Source organism: Diorhabda sublineata, chromosome 9 (assembly GCF_026230105.1).
Source record: "Diorhabda sublineata isolate icDioSubl1.1 chromosome 9, icDioSubl1.1, whole genome shotgun sequence".
NCBI lineage: Eukaryota > Metazoa > Arthropoda > Insecta > Coleoptera > Chrysomelidae > Diorhabda > Diorhabda sublineata.
In genome coordinates, this window is record NC_079482.1 from 8,480,192 (window position 1) to 8,499,080 (window position 18,889).

At 31.6% G+C, this 18,889-nt stretch overlaps 1 protein-coding gene across 4 annotated transcripts in view; it reads right to left on the reverse strand.

The window, feature by feature from the left end:
* The window catches only part of LOC130448722 (uncharacterized), a 90,409-nt gene that overhangs the window by 34,797 nt on the left and 36,723 nt on the right, over positions 1 to 18,889 (reverse strand). For 3 of the 4 annotated variants that reach the window (XM_056786207.1, XM_056786211.1, XM_056786209.1), the window contains exon 2: positions 17,726 to 17,785. In XM_056786207.1, the coding sequence (XP_056642185.1) occupies positions 17,726 to 17,785 (60 nt within the window). Of the gene's footprint in view, positions 1 to 2,090; positions 2,256 to 17,725; positions 17,786 to 18,889 lie in introns of those variants that run through there. The other variant, XM_056786213.1, reaches the window with a different exon arrangement.

An 18,889-nucleotide genomic window follows, 5' to 3' on the forward strand; every position in this document is an offset into this window, starting at 1 on the left:
AAAAATTCAAAAAACAAAGTGACAAAACCTGGCTAGGGAATGACTATTAATAGTAATATTCTCGAACTGATGCTCATCTGAATTTGCAAAATGATAGTCATTTTTGAAAGCTACGAAAAATTTGTTCAATTGTGGATGAAGAAATATTAGAAATTCCTTTTCTAATAGTATTTCGTCTTAGGTTTTTCTGCAGAACTGTAATCTTCTAGGAAACCCCATAAGAAGAAATCACACGGTTTAAGTTCGGTTAGTACTGGGGTCATTCTATAGATACGTGTTCATACTTGAGATATCCAAAACCGATAACGCGTTCATCATAAACTTCTAAACTTGGTACGAAAACCTCTATATCCTTCAGTATAGTTTTTCCATCTAGAATGTAAGCACTTGATGAGATCCACCTTTTCTTTCGAAAGGTCACTGATTTTAAAGTAAACGTACTGCTCTTTACGCCGTCTCAATAGAAACTAACAACATTCTAGAATATATCTAGGTGAGCCGAACCTTATACGGAAAGAGGGGGAAAGAGATGCATATACTTTAGGCAACTTCCCTTTTGTCACCCGTATATACGAGGGTAGTTTAACGGTAAACTTTCGCTACGGTGATCTGCCAAAATTGTACATAAATTTGACAGTTTGGTATATAAAGGAAACTGTTTCCTTTGTTAAAGGAATTTAGAGACAAAAAATTCCGAACGATTAAAAAGAACCAGGAAAAGTTACGTAAATATGACCATCGCTAACTACTTCAGTTATGTTGATAACATCCGTAGACTTTTAAACTGATCGGTTATGCAAATTATGCAATGATTTACAAAAAGATAAATATATAAAAAGCTACCTACAAGGTCGCTGCGGTGATTGCTTAATGCTGATTAATAGTCTGCAAGCAGTTTAAATGAAAATGAATGTTCTGATACCTTCAAAACTAATCATTGTAAAGTTTTCTGTCGACGTGTCAAAATGAATAAAACTTGGGTACACTATTATATCCTAGAAACAATGTTTTGAAATTAAAGAAAAAACGACCACATTATATAAGTATTAAAAATCATCTATCTGTCAACCCCGAAAACGTAATCATCCTTCAAACCACCCTCCTAATCTACTGAGTGTTCCGGGAGTGTGTAGATGACGTGAAAATAATGCTGTGACTATTTCTAAATTATACTTTGGAATATTATGAATTTTTAATGGATGTTTCCACATAAATAATTCTACACCACTATCTGAAGGCCAGGTGCAGCTCATGCCCAATAATTAAAAACCCGTATCATCAAACATTTCTTGGAGAACTAATAAATGAGTAAATAAACATTTGTACTACATACTATCGAAAATCATATTACTAATGAGCGATAGAATAAACTTCCATAGTGACGCAAGGCAGAATATTGTAATGTTCGAAGAAATATCCTCCGTAGACTCAAGAAGTGTGTAGAAGTGCAAGGTGCCCACTTCGAACAGTTATTATAATTTTTATTTTTCTACATTCCAATTTTTTTATGTACCTAAGTAACACGATGTTCAACAGTATGCAGTTCAATTAGAAATGTTTGATTGTGTTTCGATACCTCTTGTAAGTATTTTCAATAAATAACTACGATTTATGATAATTTTTTTCAGAATTTATCTTTATGTCGAACGGTTTTCTTGGCATGTACAACGATTTACAAATTTACAAATGTCCAAACCATAAATTCTATCGAGTTAAACAAAGAGTACCTTTTTGTTGAAAAATCGATTCAAAAACTCATTATTGTTATCTTTATCACAATTCAATTGTTAATATATCAGTATATTCACTTTTATTTCTTACAATTTGTTCATATTCAAAGAACAACCAGCAAGTTGTATTTGGAGTTGAAGATTCCTTTAAAACTCACTGTATTTAGTTAAAGATCTGCCATAAAAGTGACACAGCCTAAAACTATTAAAAAACAAATTTTGAATATTCTAATTTTAGCGGGTATAAAGCAACAAGTGTTCTCGAAAATATAACACTTTCAGATTTCTTCTTAAACTTATTGCTATTCAAATAAATTGTATAAATTAAAAATAAGTTTTAGTACAAATACAAAAATTTACCTTGAACAAATTAAAATTTCACTATTAGCACAACCACAAAAAAAACTATTAATAATTTTTGGTGATGACTGAATGAATCAGTAAACCGGCGAGTGTATTCCGCACCAGAGACTGTGACTGTATTGTTGTCTGCTTTATATAAATATATGCGATTTAGAGTTTTCCAAAAACACGTCACGTATCGAGAAGTACACACACGTATCTAGTACTTATCATATACACAATCTCACGTTTATCTGTAAGCTTACAGGATGATTAAGGATCAAACAGATCCGGCCTAATAAGCTAAAATATTAAATCGAAAAACCTTTGATGTACTACTAGAGGGATTTTTGGAATCCAAATTAAATTAAAATTAATTTTATTAATTGAATGTGGAATAAAATAAAAGTGTAATCGGGAGAGCCATAATTTTTAGCGCATTCTTTACAAAAAAATGCGCTACTATTACCATTTTTTTCATCCGTTCGTCTGTAGCAACGATATCTCCTCACAGGAAGCATGTAACGAGCTCGGATTTTTTGCGTTTAATTCTTGTAAAGCTGTAGATGAGATGAAACGAAGGAAATTTTGAGCATTATTAGGAAAAAAATTGATGAAAATAACTAGATTGTGATCCCATTGGCCAAATGACCTCAAATGAGATGAATGTACGTGAATTGATATCAATCAACGTCAATAGACATCATAAGACATCGATCAACGTCAATAGACATCATAAGACATCGATCAACGTCAATAGACATCATAAGACATCGATCAACATCAAATGACAATAGCCATTAACTGGCTTCAATGGACTTTATTTTAAGACATTTGATGATATTTTTCATTTCATAAACCAATTATTATGAGAATTGTCAACAAATAATATGAACAAAATTTTAGAAGTAAATAAAATTATTGATATTTCTCTTGTTTAATTTTTCAAGGAAATTTCCTCTTATAAATTCAGATTTTTGTTAATATTCACTGATTGCCAACGGTAAAAACTGCCATATAATCTCTCGTGCCGAGATGACAACGACTTTTTAATTGTTTGATATTGTGGTAAATGTTAGAATCTCAAAGTTGACTGTGTTTGGACTAGTCATGAGGTAAACAAAGGGTGCACATATATTCTATAATAAGAATCTATATATTCTAAACACCCAGAACTTACTATTTGTTGCAAACATATATTAGAGAACACATTTAATAGGGAATCGTGAAATATTGTTACATATGTCAATTGACAGTGGTCGAAAAATTGCAGATTTATGGCGCAACTTTGAAATAGTCTTAACATATGAATAAAAATGTAAAAATATATATTATTTAAAGGTCTTTGAGCTACAACCGTCCGCTTAGCATTAACATTTTAGGTGCGTAGTTGCAGAGTTATCTAGTAAAAAGAATTGAAAATATGAGGCAATAAGGTTTTTCTCCAAAATTACTGTCAATGTAAATACTATACAAGATATCAGAAAGTTTGACTAAATTGTAGACAATTAATTTTACGATACATAATTCCCGAGATTTAAAAAACCCAAAAATTGGATCCTCGAATCCGTCGGATTAAACGCTGCTGCTGGGAATCGAAGTAATTGAGTCAAAAATAGTGTTCTAAATATCTCCTCCTACACCTTTTTTGAGGATTTGGTGACTGGGTTAATGGAGACGAAACTGTTTTGTAAATATGACCAAATAAACACCGGTTTAGATGCAGCAATATTAATTCATAATGGAGAAGAAGTTTTGACTGAGTAATGCTTTCCAAGTTAATGGTATTCCTTTCGATTATCTATGATTTCTCAACATCAACATCAAGAAAAGCTTTTATCATGAAATGATTTCACCAGATAACCTTTAAAAATTAGTAATTTAGAATTCAAGAATCTATGGATTCTAAATGACTAGTATTGTTTGCAATACATTGAGATAGTAATTGATAACTGTCAACCTAATCAGAAGTGAAACGCATTCTCCCGAAATACGTAACAGTTTAAGAATCTTGATTGAATCACTTCATATAATCTAGACATAAACCTTGAGAAACTATTGATAATATCAGTAATAAACAAAAACTTAGAGCATTCTACATGCGGCAAAAGCAATAAAAGTAGAATAACTGAACTTATTAGTTAGAATCTTTTATCAATAGAAACTAAGTAGTATTAAAAATACATACTTCGTATGTTTATATGGAAGTCTATTGATCAATCCAGTATGTTGGTCAGTTAGGAATTGATTTGAAAACCCGTAAGTAAATTTAAAAGTTACTTCATCCTTTGACACATACTGTACAATCGTAATTATTAGAGTTTGAGAGATTTCGGCGAATACCTTTTTCTGATTCAATTTTAGACTACAATTGATTCACATCTATTCCCCTTAGTAATTGTTTCTCATTTAGCTAGATAAAAACATCAAAACAATTTAAAAAAATTTTGCCAATCATTCTTTCAATATTTATTTTTGCAATAGTAAATTGCCACCTAGTGGAATCAAACGTGACTAGTAACTATTCAAAGGTAAACGTCTGTCAGCTGTTCAGCCTGAAGCCTACTTATTCAAACGTGATGTCCACCGTGTCTGTAGAAAAACTCGTATACCGTAGCCTTCGTTTGTATAGGGACTGTTTTCTGTTTTGCCTTAAAATTGTTGTGAAATTTCACATGCATGAAGTTTGGAAAAACTACTTCTGAAACTCATAATTTATTGAAAAAAGTGTATGGGAATGTCTTGTCCTCGTATTTTTTTAGTGGTTTTAACGTTTGTAAGGCGGACGATCAGATGTTGAGATTTATGTTCAGGTGTCACTTCCACGTCAAAAACGGATGAATATTTCAAAAAAGTCGGTAATCTTATTCGAATTAAACGTCGCCTGATATTCGTGCGATTCTTAAATCTATGAGAATTGACAAAGAATGTGTACGACAAAGTTTACCTGAAAATTTTAACATGCGAAAAGTGTGTGCAATATTGTTGTCTCATTCCGTTCTGTCCGTCAAGAACTTTCTAGCCAAATACAACATCCCAGTGAAAGACTACCCATCTTAATCGCCGGATATTGCACCGTGCGTCATCTACCCTAAGGTCAAATTTTCATTAAAGTTTTAAGTATGTTGAAGCTATGGAAGAAAAAAAAGACCTCCTGCACTGTTTAGAACAATACATAATTCCAAAATAAAGTATTTTACATGACCAGTTTCGTTATCGTTATCTAGAAGTTTGCATTTTCAATTATGATTTATTTCAACTTAAACCTCAAGATTGAGGAAGTGAATGTATTTATTGATGAAAACTATCTGAGCATTTAAACCCTGATCAGGTTAACTCGATCATAGTTTCCGAAAAGCCTTATACTTTCTAATGAAAATATCGTTTCCGTGTCATACTATCGTGTTGCCTGTTTTGTGAACGTGGAACTTTTCAAAGTTGCGAACTCTACATTATCTCTTTAGCAATCCCAAATATTTTTTCACCTCGACTCCTTTAGAGGTAGTGCCCTATTCTCGATGATTCTCTTATAAAATTAAGAATTCACACTAGCAGCAATTATTTTTTTCTCATTTGATAACTAAGATTTAATTTCTTTGGAAATATCGGACCTCATACTTAGTGTAATCAACTATGCATGTCACTCCTTCATTTGAATATCAATACTATAAAAGACGTAATTTTTAGGCGTCAGTTGAACTTCTTGATATTTATTTCTTTACAAACATCGAATATAGGTGTAGAAAAATAAACTTTGGGTTGATACCTATATGTTTCTGCTCATCTCAATATTCTGTAAGCGATCATGACCTTGTCTACTGTCTTTGTAATTTGTCGTAACGGTAATACGAGGATGGTATCAGAAGTATATGGCCCAACAAAGAAAATACAAAAATTTTGGAAAAAAATATATTTATTTCTCAACGTAATCTTTTTTTAGCTGCATACACTTGTCCCAGCGATATTTAATAAGTTCTTAACCCTTTTTATGATAGAAGCCGTCAAGCTCCTCACAATAATATTAACTGTCAACATCAAATGCGGCACCCATCTTGCGCACGGCTTTCTCACTTTTGCAGCACTTTTTGAAATGTTTGCTATGTCTGCCAGCTCGCGAACTTTTAGTCGAGTAGTCATCCAGTACTGTTTTGTGGATTTCCTCAACATTTTTGGAGTCGTCACCTCATTGTGGAAAATTCTTTACATTGCCGCTTTATCGAAAATATTCAGTTTTTCCTGTTTTGCGCTAAGATCAGTTTACAAATAACTGTTTTAAATTACTTTTACTTCAGATAAAACTGTCATTGGTTAGCTAAAGTCATCTCTTACAATAATCTTCATCGAGCGTGCACCGTAGAATGCAAAAAGTCCTGGGAAAAAACAAAATGCACCGTTCCACTTTTACTTGCAACAGAAATTAACAGTTGTTTTGGAAGAAGACTAGTATTTTGTAGGAAGGCTTGACAAAAAGTTAATCAACAGGGAGACTTTGTCGACTATGTTTAAAGTCACGTTTAAAGAAATGATTGTGTTAACAGGCAAAACCTTCACTATTATTCATCAACTAATCCATATCACATAGTGACACACAGTCAAACTAGATGGTCGTTGAATGTGTGGGAAGGTATTGTTGGTGAACATATAGTAAGACCATATTTTTTTGACATATAAATGCTGAGATATGTTTAGATTTTCTAGTAAACCAATTACCTCTTTTATTGGAAGAATTCCTACTTCGTACACGTCAAAGGATGTGATTTTAGTATGATGAAGCGTTTGCTCCCGCTTATCAATTACAATAGGTAACTGAATGAACTATTTCCTACAGTAACCACCAAGGACGCCTGATTTCAATAAAATGGACTCATTTTTCTGGGGTCACATTAAGAAGGAAATGTACAAAATACCTCCAGCAAGGAATGACTTAATTTCGTTTCTGTAGAAATGCTTTTTAATATGAGTAACTCTTTCTATTTGCTTCTACAGTATCAAATAGCAATGATGATATGTTTTTGACAAATAAATCATATCCAATATAATAATCAAATAATTTTAAAATGTGAACACTAATGATGTCTATAATCCCCCAAATTTTCAAACTGATATCTCAAAGGCACTAAACTTTATCACAGTAATCAATCACGCAGTACAGTAGGTGATGTTGAAACAAAAAATTTACCGAATATAAAGTTGATTGTTTCTTATCTAATTTTCAAATTGATATCTCAAAGGCACTAAACTTTATGAAAGTAATCAATCACCCAGTACAGTGGTACTAGGTTTGTTTCCTATCTCAATTAAGCTCAAAGTGATGATTAAATTAATTCAGAGTACAAATTTTTAATTTCATATTAGCACAAACAATATTCATAAATACCTTGTGAAGTAAAATTTTCAAAATTTTCATACGAGTTTAAATAAGCACAATAAATTTTTTAATTGAGTAGGTATACATTAATACTATATAATTTGTTTTGATACCAAACATTACTTTGTTTAGCAAAAATAAACATAATGATATAAAATGTAATGACCGCTTATTAATATTAACACTCAATATAAACAACGATACGTAGTGCTCAAGGTAGTTTGCATGTCGATTTTAATTCGTAGGCTTGGTTTAGCTTTAGTGGGTTGACATAAATATTTATTTTATTGTCCCGATAATAACTAAATATGATGGGTCGATAATATAATGGAGTGGTTGAATTGGTTTGACAACGTGAATAATTTGAATGAATCAAATAAAACGAAATAAAGATAAGGTTTATAGTTTATTTCAGAAAGGTATAATTATAAAACATAACACAAAGATAATTTGATATACACATTTCTAAATTTAAAAAAGTCAAAACATGTTTTACATATTTCAAAAACTAATTTTCAATCAGAAGAGACCTAGAATCAATACGATTTAGCAAGAATAACTCTTGTTAATTTATATATCAATTATTCATCTGCTCTTATGCAAATAATGGTATCTATGTACAATATGAGATATGATAATTCATTATTATAACTTAATATTATAAATAGGAATTATTTATGAACCGAATATCAAGGGTATTCTGTACTTAGTGATGAGTAAATATGAGAACAAGACTAAGACCAGGTTAGTTTTAGTCTTACATATGTGGTCTAGGTCTTACAGGATCCAGTCTAGGTAAGTTTTTTTGGATGTTTATTGGATGCGATTTGGCGAAAAAAATTGATTTCACATCTGTAAATATATAATTGGTGACTTTTTCTTGGAATCCAACTATTTTAATTTCTAGATAGTGGCCAAAATTTATAATTTAAGTTTTTTGCTTTTTTGTTTTAATCGAGGCTGTGTGCGAGGAGAAAGCTATTCTTAGATTCAACAATTTCACAATTTGATAGACCGTTTAGAAACGGAAGCCTCAATTCCAACAATAAAAACCCACAAAAAACTACACAGCCTTGATTTGTAGGACAAGATGAAGAAGACTGTTGAACTCCTCAATATATTTTATAGGTATCCACAGGAATTAAATAATTATATACAACAATATAACATAAGTTTTTGCAAATAAAATAATAAAAATGAAAAAATAAGAAAAAAAAATAGAGAGATAAATACATTATGGAATTCCTTATTGTGTACACCTCCAGATCTAAGTACAAGTCGCTGATAATATCATACAGAATTATTCACCCGATCAATCCAAAAACAAATATAAATGTATATAGAAAATTTTTCAAAATCGTTTCTATGAACTTTCTACTTCATATTAAAGAGCAAACTCAGCATATATAATGGAATCAATAACAAAAATTATTTAGAGCTAACGTGAATCAGATAAACGTGTAGCAAAAAAAAATAAAACCGCCAAAACAATAATTCCAAAAATAGCCCCCGGTGAGAAATATTTGCAAAGGTGATAGATTTAACATTGATTCAACTGTTTTTATCATCTAGTCAAGGGGTTCTCAACTGGTGTATTACGAGGAAAGGCCACAGACATGTCGTAAGTTGTTAAGACTAGTCTCTAATTCTATAAAGAATACAATTGCTTCACTGTCGTGTAATTGTTCCCTCTTTGTTTATTAACGACGGAGCCCATTTTTTTCAATAAATAGTACGTGCAATATTTATGAGTTGTTAAGATATTATTGGAAACAAAAGTTTAAAGCAGCAGTAGTCTCCACAAGGTGAAATTTGTCTTGAACTACGACTTCATCACGACACCAATGTTGAGGTCATCCAGCTCCTTGTCATTGAAGAAATAGAGAGAAGACACAAAATACATTACAACATTGCGACAAATACTGTTTTTATGGAATTCAGCAAAATAATTTAATGAGAAACTCAAATTTTCTTAAAGCCGCTTGATATGATGCAATTTCTGACAAAATCAATATATGGGCATAGACGAATATTGCACGTTGCTTCATACTATGCAAGTTTCTTGAAATCGCATTATGGTTATCACTGATAAAAATTTATCATTCAAAGTATTTTGTGGATGGTTTGACAATGAAAATGACAAAGTTAGGTGACAAGAAAAAGTAGTCAATGCATCACTGGCAATCATTATCTGTTGCTACCTTGCTTTTTGGAGTCTGATGGCCTGAGCACTCAGTGGATGGTGGTCCAAGCGTTGGCTAGATAGATCAAGGAAATACATGAGTTTTGTTAGAAAATCAGACGAAAATGCAATAAAAAATTATTGGAGAATGGATGAAGAACTATTTGAAAAACTCCCAAGGAACGATAACTAAGAAATTCTTGACGAGAGACGTAATATCAGCAGATCAGAAACCCATTTCTCCCTAGAATGGTAAATTGCACGTAATAAAAATGGCACCACACCGATGTTGTTGCAAGTGCAAGATCTTGCATGAAATAATCAGCTGCGCATGCTCTTAATAAAAAAATATTGCGTCTTGTATTGCATTATACGTTGTATTTCATCATGTCAAGCGGCCTTCGAAATTAACTAATTGTTGTATGTCTGGGTTGATTTTTGTCAAAAGCAGAATATTATCATTTTTCAGAACGATTTCTTGATTCAGATTTTCAATTTTCAATCATGGAAAGGTTTTGAAAGCAAATCATTACTCTTCATTTCTAATTCTTTCGAATAATCTTTCACGGTTTCGAGGAATGCTTGGGATAGTTGTCATGTTGGATGATAAATTTCCTGCCGATTATACGCTGAGAGAACGTGTTAAATTTTCCTTTTCAATATTTTTATAGCCTTCTTTCTTCAAAATGTCTTCAATATTAACGAGGTTCCCAATCGTCCTCCTTTCAACGCATTCCCAAACCACCACCGAACCTCCACCGTGATTTACAGTCGGGATAGACATACATCTAACATCCCATCTTTCTCTGACTTGTTTACAAAAATTCTTCTCTTACACACAAAAAACTCAAACTTTGATTAATCACTCCATAAAACTGTCTCCCATTATTCATGTGTCCAATTTTAGTGTTCTTTAGCCCCCTGCAACCTCTTAATTTTATTTTGACGTCTTGAAAGAGTTTTCGTTACTGCTATCTTTTCAAGAAGGCCAGCTTCTTTTGATGACCTTTTCACAGTAGACGTACTCAAAGGCAGATCCCAAGATTCTTTGATTTGAGCTGCTATCTCTGAACCCGTTTACTGATTGATACAATACGTTCATCTTCACCATTTGTGGTATTGCGAGGGTGCCCTGAATGTTTTCTACCGCCAAAGCTCCTGGTGGATGTATATTTTTTACGGCGTAGCCCATGGTACGTCGAGGTATCTTTATTTCAGCGGTTACTATTGCCTAGAATATGCAGAATGGCGATTAATGTACAAGTTTCAACCGATAGTTCCTTGATTTCACTCATTTTAAAATTTACAAGTATGAATTTGCGAGAATGAAAAAATTCGTAAACGAACTTCTCAACAAGAGGTCTTGATTCAAAAATTATAAATCCCATCACGTACTCATTGGGTTAACTGGGACTAAACTTAAATTGTCAGTTAAAGAATGATAAACAAATCAGCCGTTACTTGTAAGTTTTAACTTATCGCACTCACTCATATGAGTAAAAATAGAGATGATTTGTCAATGGTTGTATCACCAATACGGGAGACATACTCTTTGAATTCTTGTGCAAGCTGAAAATTTCTATTTTCAATTATTAAGATAAATTAATGCTCACTAACGTCTTGCAAACAGAATTTTGGGTAGTGGTGGTGTTTTTACTATGGTAATATATTTATCACAATTAATTTTTTTGTAAACGGTCTACTTTACGATATTACTATAAGGGGGTCGTGAAATTTCTCAATCTCTAAGAGGTCCGCAGCATTAAGAACCTTGGATCTAGTCAGGGATATAATTGTTTTAGATTGCTTCCATAATATGCATTTTGGGTGCTTGTCGTGTAGCGGAGTTGCACTCCACGAAAACTACTGAGAAGTTCTTGGATTTGATGTTAACGTCTATCCACCATACATTGAAATTGTTCGAGAATTCTCAATTACGGGAAATTTTTATATCATGGTAAGAAATATTTAAATCTTCGTAAAAGATATTATTATTTAAATTTTAACGTTGAAAATATAACTCACCAAAATGAGCATAAATAAATTTGGAGCAGTGTGGAAAAATATGCTGGAGGGAATATAACTCAACTGAAACGCCGCGTCGTGACGGGAGGTTATCAACTACTATGGCTGAGGAATACATTTATGATTTCGAAAAGAATAGGACAGCTTCTACAAATATAATAAAGTTTTCCACACCTCAATCTGGTAGTACATCAACAATATATAAACAAAAACTACAAAATCCAGCTTCCAGTTTACTAATTATTCAAACTGTGTTGTTAATCTTATGAATAAACAAGACAACTTAAATCCTTGTAGTTGTATTATAGGTAACTAAACAAATTTGTGAATAAATTTCTTTCTTTGTATTTTTATCTTAGTACTTATTTTGGTGATTGTAAAAAAATATCAACTTTTAATAAATAATATATATAACTTAATGATCTACTCAATCTTCCTATATTAACAGTAATTAAATAACATCCTTTTAATTACAAAAAAATTACAAACGTACTTTAAAGTGAAGCAATCTACGTCAAATACTTTTTGTTGGATTTAGGTCATTTAACTAACTTTGCTCCCTTCATGTCACGAATCGTTTTTGAAAAGTTTCTGTGATGTAACATTTTAGCGTCTTAGAAATAATGTACTTTTTTGTTTCTTATCATCTCTTAAAATAAATTCAATTAGAAGAATAATTTTGTTAATTAGTTTTTTATTGACATGTCTTGACGAAAATAGAATGTATTTTTGGTTGGAATCATATATTTTTCTACTCCATCAATATTTATTTGTTTCTCTTAGTGCTTAGAATAGAGAAGAGAAGTTCCATGTTCAAAACTAAAATATCATTATTTCCAGAAAATGTTCAGAATCTTTCGCTAATTCGCGAGATGTGCAGCGGAATGAAACTCAACCATGATTCAATGTTATTTCTACAAATATTTGCTTTGCCGCTCATCATAAAGTGAATCAATAGCAATGCTTTTGGATATCAGAATATGTTGAACCAACAAGAATATGTTGAAAATTGCTTTGTACAATCAGTAAAGTAACATTAGTGAGGAATTAAATACCTTAATTATATATTAAATCGTTTTTTAGTTCTAGATTTATGACTAAATTATTTATAATTTTTATACGGTTTCAATTGATTTCATTAATTTTCATATCAAATCTCATCAGTTATGTATTGAATGTGTAGTATAAGCAAAAGATTAGATGATTAGAATTCCATGTAGTAGAAAGAAATCACCACATGGCCCATGAATGAAACTTGTCGCCAGAGCTTAGCTTGGATAAAATAAACTGAAGTTAGCTCAATACAATATATTATTTATTGTTAATGAATGAATGTTTTGTGACTTTTGTGCTTTTGCCGAACTCACTTCACAAAAAAATATGAACTTTCGACAAAAAAATAATACTCTGCCAAGAAGAAGATGTATATCAAATTCCGCCCAAGATTAGTAGAAGACTTGTTGAAACATTAGTTATATTGAGCTGTTACATAATTTTTGACTTTAGTTACTGGTGTTTTTAAATATGAGCCACCCACTATCGATACTCTAGGGAGGTTTTATTATCACTGTCAATAGAAAATATTGTTGATGAATTGAGTAGAGGAAGACCAGTTGTTAGGAACCTCCGTTCATTATAACTGGGAATAAATAAAGAAACAACCTATAGAAAGATTCAATCTATAATATATATATATATATATATATATATATATATATATATATATATATATATATATATATATATATTTTGCCTTAGAAGATTTATCTGAAATTAATAGTTTTGTTTCGATGATCATGATCATAATTTTCGATTCATATCACAATGTAGAACCAATCTTCAAAAACCTTCGCACTCCTGTCAAAATGGTAATCAACAACCTGTTTTGATTCGAAGAGCAACAAATCACCATCAACACAACCGTTTTTTTATTTTATGACAAAGATAACAAAATGGTCACCTCTATCAAACGTATGTATTTATCGATTTTAGTCAAGCATTTGACAAGGTCTAGAATCATGAGCTGGAATTCAGGATCAAAATAATTTTCCTCCACATTAGTTCTATTCAACCAAAAGAAACTTAAAAGGAAAGTGTATTTTTAATACATTTATATGCATCAGATATACTGGAAGCACAATACACAACAACATAAACACTCGCTGATGATACAGCACTACAAATAGCATCCAGAATATCCAAGTTCACTCAGGAATAACATCAATAGATATATAAATGGAGGATTGAAATCAATATAGACCAGCTCATGTGCCTCTCTTCAGTGTACTTCGGCCTAAACGAGAAAATGCATGCAAGTAGAGATGTTACATAGTACAAGTCACCATATTCTCTGTGTTTTTAACAGGTTATGTGATTAAATAAAATAGTTGATAAACAGCTCCGTAAAATTCAGTAAAACGATCTCAGCAAAGATATCACAGATTTGATGGAATACTAACTTATCAATTTGGAAGTTATGCTATTGTTGAACAGATATTCTATTTTTCAAACTCCTTTGGACTGTATAGAGGTTCCAAGACATTCAATTTCATATTTTTTTCTCTGGTGACCAGAAGCTCCATCAAGAAGCAATAAAGTATTCTAATTAATATTAATCATGTATTTCCCAAATTTTTTCTTACTTTTGATATAAAAAATCAGTCTATTTGGTGTGTATAATAATTATAATAACCATAACATATCATATCTGGCGTATTAAAGTTTCACAACATGTTATATCAAATAATATGTTGAGATCATTCATATTTTTCAAAGGCTTTTTCATTACCACCAATAACAAAAAACGTATGCAAAATTATTCGAGATCTCATCACAGAGTGAATAATTAATTATTAAAACATGCGTCATTTTATGCGACAAAAAAAATTAGTCAAAATACATTATACATAGGTACAAAATATTGAATATAACCTCAATATAATTATTCATTAAAATTTTTGCACTTTACACATAATGTAGTTTAATTTGTCTGAATTGATAAGTTTAATAATTAGAGTGAGACAATGTGAACTAGAAACGGTCCTGTCTGCTATTGTATTCAAACATCGTATCTCATTTCCGATCATTTTGACAGAATTTCCCATGATGGTTTCATATCGATAGCGATGATGCATACAGATTTGAATTTTTAAGGAGAAAACTATGAAATATCCAAACATAATAACATAGGTGACGTACCTGTGTGGTTTTAGGCAGTAAACGGCTTAAAGGATGTATACCAAACATTATTCATAGAAAAATATACTTAGGATGATCCTATGTATTAAGGGAGATAATATATCATGATAAGAAAAGTGAAAATACAGATGTGGAAATATTTATATTATTTTTTATGTGGGATTTTCAACAAATCAAAACGTTAAATTTGGTTAAGTGTAGATAAGCTATTATATGCTTGTCGTTTCTTACAAACATGAAAAATCTCAATGAATAGTTTTAAATTTTGAAATAAGCAGAGCAATAGAATATTTAACCCCTCTGAACACGCAGAAAACGAAAAAACGCGGATAGGAAACAAATTAGTTGAAATATTTTCAAACTGGTATGAAAAACAAAGAAAAAAACATAAAGCCTGACAAGGAAAGTGATAGAAGTAAAAAGACACATAAAAAGGAAACGAAGACCCAGGAAAACATGGCTAGAACAATTAGGACAGTAAAAAGGAACAAAATCAAAGACATACGACAAATAAAGGAAGTAGCAAAAAACAGAAACGATTGGAAAAAATGGATAGAATGGAATCTAAAACCACAATACTCTGATACTCATATGGGGCAAAAAGGGAAATGATAAAAATCTATGACGAAATGAAAATAAGTCTTCTGAAAACAGTTTTTCACATTGATTTCAAAAATGAAATTCGTTTTTCTCTACCACGTCTGGTTAACTCACGAATCGATAATTTTTATCGTGAAAATTCTTTCTCGCACGGCGGCGATTAAGCCTGTACAACGCGTGCACAATCACGATTTTCCTGTGAACTCAGGATTCACATGTACAACGTCGGTATGTTATAATTTTCTCTCGTTCATCGGTACCTTACTGACCAGCGACAAATTCCTTTCTATCGTTTATCGACTACAGTCATTTTTTTGCAAGTTGCCAAAACCAAATATAAACAAATACAGTATACGATAGCGAGTTAATTAGTCACTCTATAAAAATATAATTGTGAAATTAGTGTCGATACAAAATGAGCCATTCAAAACGTGTTTTGATAGTTCTGACGTGTTTTATTATATTTGTATGCTACGTGGGCTAGATCAACCGAACATTTTGATCGATATACCAGCTAAATCTGAAAGAATTTATTCCAGAACGATGCAATGAACCACAGCAGAATTAAATTTAGTTAGATATTCAAACCTATCGAAAGAGGAATCCGAAGTTCTAGGCTCAAAACTCAAATCACAAAATCTCTTAGCCCCAGGTATATTCTTTTCATGTATTCCCTATATAAAACAAGACTTCCTGAGGTAAAAAATTCAATTTTGTTCTGTTGTAATACTCCTGATCTAATAAAAATAAATACGCCTCAATCCCAGTTGCCCATTCCGTTAACATGAGGAAAACATATGAAAATGGAACCCTATTGAGCAACATCAAATATACGTAGCATCAATGGTTTGTATGTAACGATTTCAAAACTCTTTCTGCCTAAACGAGAAAATGTTGTACCTGGTACGAAAAATATCCTGCATGGACCATTGATTGAACCTAAGAAGATTTTGCTATCACCGCTGTACATAAAGCTTGGATTGATATAGCAATTAGTGACCCTTAGCGCTTGCTTTAAGTATCTTTCAGAAAAATTTTCCCCTGCATTACTTCAAAAAAATGAAAGTGGAAATTTTCGTGGGTCCACAAATCCGAATTTTGATGGAAGACGCAATTTCTAAAAAAAGAATCAGAAATAAAAAAAAGTTCTGCGTGTTTTTCTAGACAACACTAATGTTACGATTACAATATGAGCGTTAAAATGCACTTCCTACATTCTCACCTTGACTATTTCCCTGAGAACGTAGGGGATTACAGTGAAGAGCAAGGTGAACGGTTCCACCAAGACATAAAAGAAATGACAAAATGGTACCAAGGTAGGTGGAATAAAAATATGAGTATGGCGGCTGTTGGAATCTCAAGAGATGTGCAGGAGATAAAAAGAATGAAAGTGCGAAAGCTAAAATAAAATTTACTACTTTTACGTTACTATCTTATCTAATTTCACATACTTCAAAATGCCTTCATGATTTTTTTTAAATTAATTGAAAATTCATCCTTTGCCGACTATTCATTTTTATTCATACATCTCTGTACACGTGAACTGGTATTTAAAATAAAACTTGTATTGTGTGAAAAACCGTGTTTTTTTCATAAAATACTTTTCATAGTTATCTAGGCGCGATAGAGCGAAAAAGAGAGCAAGTATTGAATAAGCATGAAAAAACGTATCACAAACAGTCATTTTCATTAAATCATTTATAAAAAATATTTATATGCAGGATGGTGTAAAGAAAAAAGAAAGAGGATGGCATTTATTGTGGAAATAAGTTTTGTTGCACTACAATGCGCTGCCCATTTGTCTGCTAATAGAATAGACACATGAGGCGAAATTCGTTACAATTCATCACCTTATCCGTCATATTCACCTTATGTGGCTTCTTTACATTAGTTCCTCTTCCAAAACTTTAGGAAAAGAAGGTGGAATTTAATGGATTGTAATGTTGAAAAATGAAAAAATCGCATTTCCGTCAACTTCCCTCGTATGTGTGCTACATCAATTTATTCGAAATTATTATTAATGTATTTTTAATAAGCTGGGCACCATAAATTACATAATTCTTTCCTGTATTTTTATTTGAAATAATTTATTCACGTGTATATAAAAAGTGAAAACTAAAATAGAGCTGGCGGCACCATTCTCCGTTGACCAAAAATTACAAAAATCCTGGACATTTGGATGTTGCTTATTGAAACATTACTAATAGTACTAAATCTTACAAGTTGAAAAACTAACGTACCAATTCACGTGAATATATTGAATCGATTAAACATACTCACTTGTCGTTTGACTTGCAGTGCCGATGTATTTGCAAAGTTGAATAAACCAGTCGCGTGGATCTGCAAAAAACAGTTTCATTAGAACCACACTAAAATTAGCATCTAATTGGAATATTCTAATACAGGATTAACAGAAAGTTATATCTATTAACGGGAATTCCCTGTTTTTATAAATAGATTATCAACATAAATGTGCGTATGAATGTTATTAAAAACATATTATCTAGAATGTATTGTTTGGAATTCATATTAGAAACGCCTACACTACATAAAAGGTCTATAAACTCATTTAATAAATTAACTAGTTTTATTGTCGATTACGAGTATAGTTCAAAATGTTCACGACTCATAATGAAGATGACAAAGCTTCGTTCAAAGTTGGGAAACGTATTGAAAAATAAAAATTCTAGACATTTTATTTGTTCACTTGATGATTAACACACATTGTCAGCGAGTTTTTTAGTTGCTCAATAAAAAAGAGAAGTTTGAAAAGCTATTTGTCATATTTGTTGAGGGCGAAACACAAATCAAAGGCGGATGCTTAATTTACCATAATTGCCACATAGAAAATTCGAATTCATAATAGTTCATAGAATACAAGAAATCAGCGATAACATATCCTTTAACTTGTACAGAATAACTAAAGAACTAGGCATGCTTAAGCTGTCCATATCCTACCACGTTTGAATACATATAACACATCCGAAGCTCTATTGTAGATGTGAAGTTTAAAAAGTCCTATTTTCACGTAACTTTAAAGAGACGTACTGTTTCTAAGGTGCATCGTTTCCTATAAATTATTATTTCGTTTTTATTTAGAAGTGTAACCGATAGGGCTTGTTATCTTTTAAGATGCTGGCCACTCTATCGGTACTCATTTGGCCTATATGTTGATCTATCTCTTCACCACCTCCTCTCTGGTAACTTATATACTTAACGGCCAATGTGTATGCAGTTATAGGTCTCTCAGTTGTTGTTAGGATTATGTCATCACTGATCTTACATATTTTTTATTTATCCTTGATTAGGTGAGATGTATATTCTGATATAAGGTCGACATCTTGTTTCCTTCCTTAATCAGAAACGCAGCGACTGTGATTATTTAACTGATCAAAAAATAAGAGTGAAGCTAAATAAATTTCCCCCAAGCTGAAATTCAGTAAA